Here is a 10000-nt window from a genome sequence, read left to right as displayed (position 1 = left end):
GGATGTTTTTTTTTTCTTTTATGGAGAACTGTACCATTACATCTTTGTATCATTGAAGCAAGTGCATGTTGTACTATGAAGTGTAGTGAAACTGAAATGCCAAGAATGACAATAGGCCTTCTCCACATTGTACTATTAACAAGAACTATTTGTTGTGACAGAGTGTAAAACAATACAGTATCTTCAGTCGATCTGTATCGAAGGCAGAGACTTTGTTTTGTAGGATTTTGTCCTTTGTTCTACACTTAATTTTATTCAATTACTTATCTATTTCCTGTTTATTTGTTTCACATTGCAATGTCTCCCGTCTATGGGTTGTTCCCACACTGGTATTAATTTTATGACTGTCAGTCCAGTTCAGCCCTGTGGTTTACAGTTCAGTTCTGTGGTTTACAATTCAGCCCTGTGGTTTACAGTTCCTGCCTGTGGGTTAAAGTTATCGCTATGGTTTACATTCATCTCTGTGGTTTTTATTTCATTTCTGTAATTTGGAGTTCAGCCCTGTGTTGTCCTATGGCTTGCAGTTCAGCTCTGTTGATTGCAGTTCATCCCTGTGGTTTACAGTTCAGAACTGTGGTTTGCAATTCATCCTTGTGGTTACACAGTTCAGAACTGTGGTTTACAATTCATTCCTGTGATTTACAGTTGAGTCCTGTGGTTTACAGTTCATCCATGTTTTACAATTCATCTATGTGGTTTATATTTCATAACTATGGTTTACTGTTCAGAACTGTGGTTTACCATTCATCCCTGTGGTTTATAGTTCAGAACTGAGGTTTACAATACATCCCTGTGGTTTATAGTTCAGAACTGTGGTTTACCATTCATCCCTGTGGTTTATAGTTCAGAACTAAGGTTTACAATTCACCCCTGTGGTTACACAATTTTGAACTGTGGTTTGCAATTCATCCCTGTGGTTTCTAGTTCAGAACTGTTGTTTATCATTAGCCTTGTGGTTTACAATTCATTCCTGTGATTTACATTTGTGTCCCGTGGTTTACAGTTCATCCATGTGTTTTACAATTCATCTATGTGGTTTATATTTCATAACTATGGTTTACTGTCCATCCTTGTAGTTTACAGTTCAGAATTGTGGTTTACCATTCATCCCTGTGGTTTATAGTTCAGAACTGTGGTTTACAATTCATTCCTGTGATTTACAGTTGAGTCTTGTGGTTTACAACTGAGCCCAGTGGTTCACGGTTCACCCATGTGTTTTACAATTCATCTTTATGGTTTACCAATCAGCCCTGTGGTTTAGAGTTCAGCCCCCCTCCACTCCCCTCCCTTTTTTGTATACAGTTCAGCCCTGTGGTTTACAATTAAGTTCTGGGGTTTACAGTTCAGCCTGTGGTTTACAGTTCAGCCTTGTGTTCAGTCCTGTGGTTTATAGTTCATCCCTGTACTGCATTTGATTTACAGTTCAGCAATGTGGCTTACAGTTTATTCTTGTGGTTCAGAGTTCAGCACTGTGGTTTAGAGTTCAGCCCAACGCAAGGGTCGGTTTACTTTTCAGACAACTCTCTACTTCTGTATGCAAACTTCTTTACTGTCAATATTACCTTGTCCTTCTGTTTGTCAACTTTTCTGTCAATATTACCTTGTCCTCTTGTTTGTTAACTTCTCTTCTGTTCTGTCAATATTACCTTTTGTCTGTCAACTTCTGTTTTGTCAATATTACCTTATGTATATGTCAACTTCTTTTCTGTTAGTATTACCTTATCCTTTTGTCTGTTGACTTTCATTCATTACCTTCTATCAACTTCTTCTTTGTTCGTTTGCTAACATTACCTTTTATCTGTCAACTTCTGTTCTGTCAATATCACCCACCTTGTTCTTCTGGCAGTCTAACTTCTTTTCTGTCAATATTACCATTTGTCTGTCAACTTATGTTCTGTCAATATACCCTTGTCCGTCTGTATGTCAATGTCTTTTCTGTCAGTATCACCTATCTGTCAACTTTCGTCAATATTACCTTATCCTTCTGTCTGTCAACTTTTTCTCTGTCAATACTACCATCTGTCTGTCAACTTCTGTTCTGTCAATATTAGTCAACTTCTGTTCTGTCGATATTACCTTACGTCTGTAAACTTCTGTTGTGTCAATATCACCTTACGTCTGTCAACTTGTGTCCTGTCAATACTACCTTCTGCCTGTCAGTTTTTTTTCTGCCAGCATGAACTTATCCTTCTGTCTGTCTAAACTTCTTTTCTGTAAATAGTACCTTATCTTTGTTGTGCTTAGCCCAGCTGACCGGACATGGACAAAGTCCATCAATAGTAACATTTCAGCTTCCAGTAAAAAAGTAAAATACAATGCAGATTCACAAAAATAAGTAAACACAGTAAACAAACAAGCAAATAAATAAAGATAAATAAATAACTATTTAAAAGTTCAAATAATAAACAATCGCACATGCAGACTAATCAGTGAATCAGTCACAGTCCCATAAACACATACACACAAGAAAACAAAATCAGTCAATTACTGTCACAAATATATTGATATAAAGAAAAAAACAAGAACTGAACAATATAGGTAGGTAATGCACACAAAAACAAACAATCAAAAAGGCAACAACAAAAAAGTCAAATAAGCAACCCAATTAGTTAAAACAGGCAAATAAAAACAATATCAATATATAACACAACGAGTTATTAGACTCAACAAGTCAAGATTAAATAAAGACATCTGTACTTGTAGCAAACCAGAAAAGCATTGCACAAGCAAAAATGATTAAAATGAAGAAACAATCCTCAAACAACAGCATAAAATAAATACAGAATAAAAAACTTAAAAAATGAATTAAAAAATATTAAAAAAAGAGAGAAAAGATTCAACAAATAAATTGTTCTATCAATTTTGTTTAATGTCACAGTTCCTGTAAGCAAACAAATGAACACCTTGGAGAATCAATCAATCACTGCCCCACACACACAAAGCAAAGCAAATTGTCTGAACAGCATCACAAGCAGCATGATTTGCACTTCTTACATTTTCGTTTGTCACCATCCTTTAGAAAATAAACTCATCAACAGACATATCACATGCAGTATGATTTGCAGTTGTTACATTTGCATTTGTCACCTTCCTTTAGATACATACACTCATCACAGACATATCACATGCAAATACATGATTGTTATAAAATGTTATTCAAACATACAAGCATCAATGAAAATTAAAAACAAGGAATTATATGAAGTGGGCTGTCACAGTTTCAGTGTCAGCATGCATCAATGCTTTTGATGGAAGAACTGAAAAATCACACCCCCATCATGTATAAAATGCTTTATTTCAGAACACTGTGTACAACATGGTTTTAGTCTTGGCCCAGTAAAAAAAGAAAACCTGTAAAAAAAAAAAAATGTAATTGTGTGTTCATAAACATGTGAATATTACAAAATATGATAATACCTGATTATCATATATTATGTTAACATTGGTAGTGAGTGATTCAAAAACAAGTGAAAAAACAATACAAATTTGAACGCAGTCGGCAGGGCAAGAAAAATGGTGAAATGGCGGGAAAAAAGCACAGAAAAGGGGATCGAACTTATAAATAAAATAATAAAAGCAAGCACACACATTACATGTGCACATACTGATACAGACTGGACGTGAAGAAGGGAGTGAGGGAGGAAAGAAATGTTGAAGTTGACCCACACTGTATTCAGTGACAGTCTATTCAGAATTTCTATCTCACACCAAAAAGCAAGAACAACAAATCTGGTCTTTAAAAATTTTTTTTGTCAATGCAGTTACTAGCTCAGTAACTCTTATTTTACACCACCATATATATCCTTTGTGTACAATAAGGCTATATAAAAATCAGTCACAGACAGACAGACAGACAGACAGAGAGAGAGAGAGAGAGAGAGAGAGAGAGAGAGAGAGAGAGAGAGAGAGAGAGATTAGTTAATGTATACTGAATCTGTTACATTTTCTGCAAACAAACAGGAAATAAAACATTTCTTGGTGACACATGTTCCAGTGTCATGGTATTATTGACTAAAATATATCTTTTCAGCAAAACAGACCAGAACTACAGGAAGAATACAAACACAAAACTGCTAAGCTGCTAACCCTGGGTGATACAAATCAGTTCCTGAAGTGCTAAGCAATGTTGGTCCCAATGCCATAAACTGAACGATGAATGGTTGATATTGCTCAGACAATAAGTTGGTGGGATCTATTGACTCTTATCTATCACCTACAGAGAAAGAACAACAAAAATGACAAAACCACCACCAATACCACCATTTCATAATGCTACTTTGTCAATAACCAAGTCTTTCTCCAAAGACATTGCTGAATGAAGAGACATTTTCATGTATGCTTCTCAAGTCAAAGCAACGCAAGTGACACACTCTGAAAGACTATTGTTTAAATGGAAAATCTCACACAAAACTAGGTAGCTGTAAAATTCTACTGGTTGAAACAACTAGTTTAGCTGAACACTGCAATGCTGCCCTCTTTGACTTCAGTGAAGAAAACCTGTATGAAGGACAAGCAGAACTGTCACCGGCATCAAATAATGAACACTGAACAATACAAGATAATACAGGTCCCACAATTCAGCACCATCCAAACAATGCCACTTGTAGTTGTATCTTGCTGAGAAATCAAAAAGTTGTATACATGTATATAAACTCACAAACTAAACATGTACTCATGCCACTTGTATGGTTTTGAGAAAATCAAACATGCAAACTCACCAACTAAACACTACTTCCTCAAAATCTTCAATCTTTCGTGGTCCCTGATACTATCATCTAACAATTAAAAAACCCAACTAAATTCAATTGCTTAGGCTAAATTAAAAAAGAAAAAAAAAGAGAAGCAACACTACGAATAGGGTAATTAATAGGAAGAAGACAAAGGATAAGACATTAAGAGACATACAAGAAAATCAGTGACAGGCAAGAAGGTAGGAGAGGAGGTGTTTGGAGATCCACGGACAAACACACAAGCACAGATAACACACAGACTAATAACAACCCAACAGGCAGAAACACAAGTATATAATATATATGCATTGTGCGTGTTTCACGTCAGAAAGAATCCACAATGTTGGGATTGCACTCTCATCTCACTGAACGGTGGATGGCATCACAGTAGCAGCCAACACAAGAGTTTTAGAATCTTCATCAGCTTCAAAGGACTCACAGTCATTAGGAGATCAGTAACACAGCTCAATGTGAAGCACTGTTATAAAAACACATCATGTTTCTTACAACACATCTAAAATTCAACCCTTTCAGGTGAATAATTTCTTTAAAAGCAGCCTCTACAAGTCCACTGTTTCAAACAAAAACTAATGAATTTTTTTCTAATGAGGAAGATGTTTATGAAAAAAAATATTATGCTGTTAATATTAACCAGAATATCCAAAAAGAAAAGAAAGAAAAAAAAATTGTACAGTTGAAGTATGAAGTAAATTTGCTGAAGGACATCTAAGAGATTACTGGGAAATTGTATCAGGTAAATTTGTTGGGAATATATACTAATCTGTAACCAATATATTTGCAGACATGTCTCCTTTACAACACCCAACTAACCACAAACTTTGACACCCTGTGTCAGAGAAGGACTGGAGTGGTAACTATTCCATCATTTACTGATCATTTAGTCATATCTCCTAAAGAACTGATCACCCCGTCAAAGTTTTGAGTAAAGGACAAATGGGGAAAGTAAATCTGTTTCATTTCATCATATTGATTTTGTTATATATAAGTGTATAACCATCTCATCCCAACAAAATTTCTAACATCACTACCACATGCCAATCAATCTAAATTGAAAAAAAAAGAAGGAAAAAAAGAAAAGAAACAGGATCACGTTTGTGACCTTCACTGATGATTAAATCATCTAGAACTAGTAAAACAGTCAAAAAAATTTATGGGTTATTCTTCAAAACTTTTCAATACTTTAGTAATAGTGATAAAAACACCAAAATTCATTGTGTCAATCCACTCAATGAATGGGGTGAAAAACTATTTTTTGACAGCCATGTTCAGGACTGCAGAACTGTCAGGAAAATGTTTTGAGTAGGTCTTGTATTACTATCATTCTAAAGTGACCCCAGAAAAAAACAACTGTGATTTTTAAAAAAAGAAGAAACAATTGCACCTCTGCGTGTGACATGAAGTGATCTTTACCAGGTTTTCAAATTTTGTACCTCCTTCCAGAACACATTTGTATGTGGTGTATCACTGCTAATGAAAAATAATATATATTAATATGATCTGACTTGTCTCTTCCTACAAGTACTAGTACTGATGGGTAAAAAATGAATTTGTATACATCTCTGATTACATAGTACAAAACTATATAGAGTAAATATATGATTATATAGTATAGTTCTATATTAGTATACATCTGTGATCATACAGAATAATACTATCTGGTATACATCTGTGATCATATAGTACAATACTATACAGCATACTACTGTGATCATATAGTATAATACTATACATATATATAGTAATTAGTATACATCTATACTAAATGTAAATGTGCAAAGATATGTAAATTTTCAAGTTAATTTCTATGTGGGATAATAAAGTATTTTTGATTGATTGATTGATTGTTTGAGTGAGCCAGTGTGCCTGCAGCAACTTATCTGGATGTCTTATGTTAACGACTGAAGTGATGGGTCTGACATTGGTTGGTAGAAAAACATTTCTTGAGCAGGTTTACAGCAAAAAATTAAAACAGCAAAGAAACAAGGGAGTTTGTGGAGGACAGAATATTATACTTTCTGGTTGAATACAAAGAAAAAAACAAATCATTTACCAGTTAATTAAGGAAACTGTCCTAACAGAAATAAAGAAAACATATGGTGATACCAATCAGTTTCTGGAGGAAGATAGTTTCATCTTTTGTAGATCACAACCACACAGCATTGCACTTTTAACAACATCTCTGGGCATCCCTGGCAATCTTGTACCTGGCCACTAGGTGAAACAGAAAGACCAGCCCTAAGTTGATCATCAGTCCAATGATGACTGAACCGTAGGTGCCCATGAAGGTGGGCGCATCGCTGGCGTAGAGTTGCTCCTTGTCCATGATGATGTCTTTATAGACTGCGTCCAGCTGAGTGAGGGAAGTCATCATGATGCACACATGGAAGATCTGGTGACTGTGGCCCACAAAATCAAAGCAGCCTGGGAAGAACCGCTGGGGGATGTCCGAACCAAAGAAGAATCCACCGGCAAAGAACCAGAACATCTGCAGGCAGTGGTCCCAAAGACTGGGCTCCCAGTACTCAAAAAACAGGAACAGGTACAGCTGGTACCTGCAAACAAAGGTATCATGTGCCACCTAGTTAACATGAATAAAACAACCAATACTCAAAGAACAGGTACGGCTGGTACCTGCAAAGAAAGGAGTAATGTGCCATTTAGTTAAATTGAAACAAGCAGTGCTCAAAGAATAGGCACAGCTGGTACCTGCAAACAAAGGTGTAATGTGTCATATAGTTCACATGTATAAAATAATCAGTTCTCAAAACAAAAAAACAACAACAGGAAAATGAACAGTTGGTACCTGCACACAATGTATAATGCGCCATCTAGTTAACATCAAATAACCAGTTCTCAAAGAACAGGTACAGCAGGTACCTGCAAAGGGGTAATGTGTAATACAGTTAACATGAAGAAAATCAACAATACTCAAAGAACAAGTACCTGCAAAAAAGGTGTCACATGCCATCTAGTTAACATGCAGACAATAAAAACAAACATGTGCACACATATACGTACAACAAAGACACAAATGCACACAACTTTAAATTATGATATAAACTCAATGAAACTTAAGAAAGAAATTAAAAAATACAAAAATACTGACTGTCCATGTAAATTCTGCAGTGAAACTTTTCTGTTGTGTGTACAACTACAAATCTGAACTGCCGTCAGTTTTACAGCTGGAATGAAAATCTGCAAATCAGATTTTAAAAATTTCACATTTTCCTCTTTCTTCTCTCTCTCTCTCTCACCTGCATGCACATCACCCCACCCTCCCCCCACCACACACATTTTCACACACCTGACTTGCCAGAATGACTGTTGTGCTGTAAACTTGTCAACGGAATGCTGGGACAGACATGAACTTACGTGATGGGGAAGATAAGCCAGGAATAGATAGCCATCACAGACCCAATCTGCCAGACGCGACGGGTGAAAGGGTAGGGACGAGTGTAGTAGGTCTTGGACACGGAACAGCAGAAACACACCAAGGAGCTCAGGAACACTCCCACAGGAGCAGCAAAACGATGGGGAAAGGTTCCAAAGATGTCTTCGTGCATACAGTACCAATAGTGGGCTATACAGCTGCCCAGGCCATACAGGCCAATGCCTGCATAGTCCACAATAAAGCAGGTGTAATGCACAAGCTCAGACTTGTTGGAGAAGCAGTGGGCTCCACTGCTGAAGGCATACAGGAGAATGGTGGTTAAAAACTCTGCCCCTAATGGCCACATGTAGGGATCATGCACCATGTCAAACTCATAGGAGAAGACCCAGCAACGACGCAGCACAGCAATTAAGGCGATGAGATGTGTCCAGACGTTCATGCACTCATTATGGATCTGAAAGATGCTGAACAGGTAGTAGGTCCATGGCTGATGGATCTGCCGAAACCCTGTTTCCACATGGGGTTCATGAAAGACTCGAGGTATACCCGTTTTGGTGGTGGTTGGGACCAGGGAGGGGCGCAGGCGGCGCAGGGTTGTGCCATTACTGGTGGGGTGGCCATTGGCATCCAATGTTGGGGTGCAGGGGGCATTGGAGGCCCTTGGTTTCACTTCCTCGCTTGCCATTGTTTTTCGGCTGTTGTCAAAGGTTTTTAATCCACCTGAAATGTGATGAAAAAATATACACAGTGAACTGGGCAAATGATAAATGCAATGTATTAAACTGACTGTTTTGTATCATACTGTGTTGTAGTACTTGTATCATGTTGGGAAGACCATGAAACATGGGTTTCTCTACAGTCTGTAAACATATGATGTTCTTTTATTACTGGGTTTGTCAACAAAATTTGACAAGGGACAATTGTTCTATTGCTGAGAATCTTTTATCTACTATTTCAAGTACATGTATGCAGCACACTGGACACTGAACACATTGAACCCTGGTCCAGTGGCAGAAAGAGAAACTGTTTATATGAGACTCAGTTAGAAACCTTTTGCTTTCTACTGTCCCAAGCAAACATACTAAGTAACTAACCCATATTGGACTTATGTGTATCATTTTACAAACTCATAAATGTATACATACATGAATAACCAAGAAGTATTTGTATTTCTTTTTATCAGATCAGATTTCTCTGTGTGAAATTCGGGCTGCTCTCCCCAGGGAGAGCGCGTCGCTACACTACAGCGCCCCGCCCCCCCCCCCCCCTTTTTTTTTTATAAATTTTTTTCTTGCGTGTAGTTTTATTTGTTTTTCCAATCGAAGTGGATTTTTCTACAGAATTTTGCCAGGAACAACTCTTTTGTTGCCGTGGGTTCTTTTATGTGCACTAAATGCATGCTACACACGGGACCTCAGTTTATCGTCTCATCCGAATGACTAGCGTCCAGACCACCACTCAAGGTCTAGTGGAGGGGAAGAAAATATCGGCGGCTGAGCTGTGATTTGAACCAGTGCACTCAGATTCTCTTGCTTCCTAGGCAGACGTGTTACCTCTAGGCCATCACTCCACATAACTATGGTACTTCTTTGGGAAAAGAGAATCCACTTTTTGGCATCCACATTTTGCACCGATTCAACTCCCAGTGGTGCAAAGTAACAAATGAAAATAAGTCATGCAACCTTTCAAAGATTAATATCCACACACACAGCACTTGTCAAAAGGAGAGAGAGAGAGGGGGGGGGGGGGGAAGGGAGGGAGAGAGAGAGAGACAGACAGACAGACTTAGTGCAGATCTTTCTCCCACACAGCTCGCTTTGCAGTTTTGACAGAACTGACCTGATATGTTTGTGTGGTC

The 10000-nt window shown here is 37.5% G+C and overlaps 1 protein-coding gene across 5 annotated transcripts in view; it reads right to left on the bottom strand.

The window, feature by feature from the left end:
- Nucleotides 1-2484: 2484 nt before the first annotated feature.
- Nucleotides 2485-10000, bottom strand: part of LOC143294691 (membrane progestin receptor beta-like) — a 12338-nt gene continuing 4822 nt past the window's right edge. For 3 of the 5 annotated variants that reach the window (XM_076606091.1, XM_076606088.1, XM_076606092.1), the window contains exons 2-3: nucleotides 8124-8862; nucleotides 2485-7303 (exon numbers count right to left, since the gene is read on the bottom strand). In XM_076606091.1, the coding sequence (XP_076462206.1) occupies nucleotides 6919-7303; nucleotides 8124-8827 (1089 nt within the window). In that variant the 5' untranslated portion in view covers nucleotides 8828-8862 and the 3' untranslated portion in view covers nucleotides 2485-6918. Of the gene's footprint in view, nucleotides 7304-8123; nucleotides 8863-9981 lie in introns of all 5 variants that reach the window. The other 2 variants (XM_076606089.1, XM_076606090.1) reach the window with 1 other exon arrangement.

The sequence above is a fragment of the Babylonia areolata genome, chromosome 20 (assembly GCF_041734735.1).
Source record: "Babylonia areolata isolate BAREFJ2019XMU chromosome 20, ASM4173473v1, whole genome shotgun sequence".
Classification (NCBI taxonomy): domain Eukaryota; kingdom Metazoa; phylum Mollusca; class Gastropoda; order Neogastropoda; family Buccinidae; genus Babylonia; species Babylonia areolata.
Note: the sequence above shows the minus strand (reverse complement) of the source record. Positions and strands in the feature narration are given on the sequence as shown.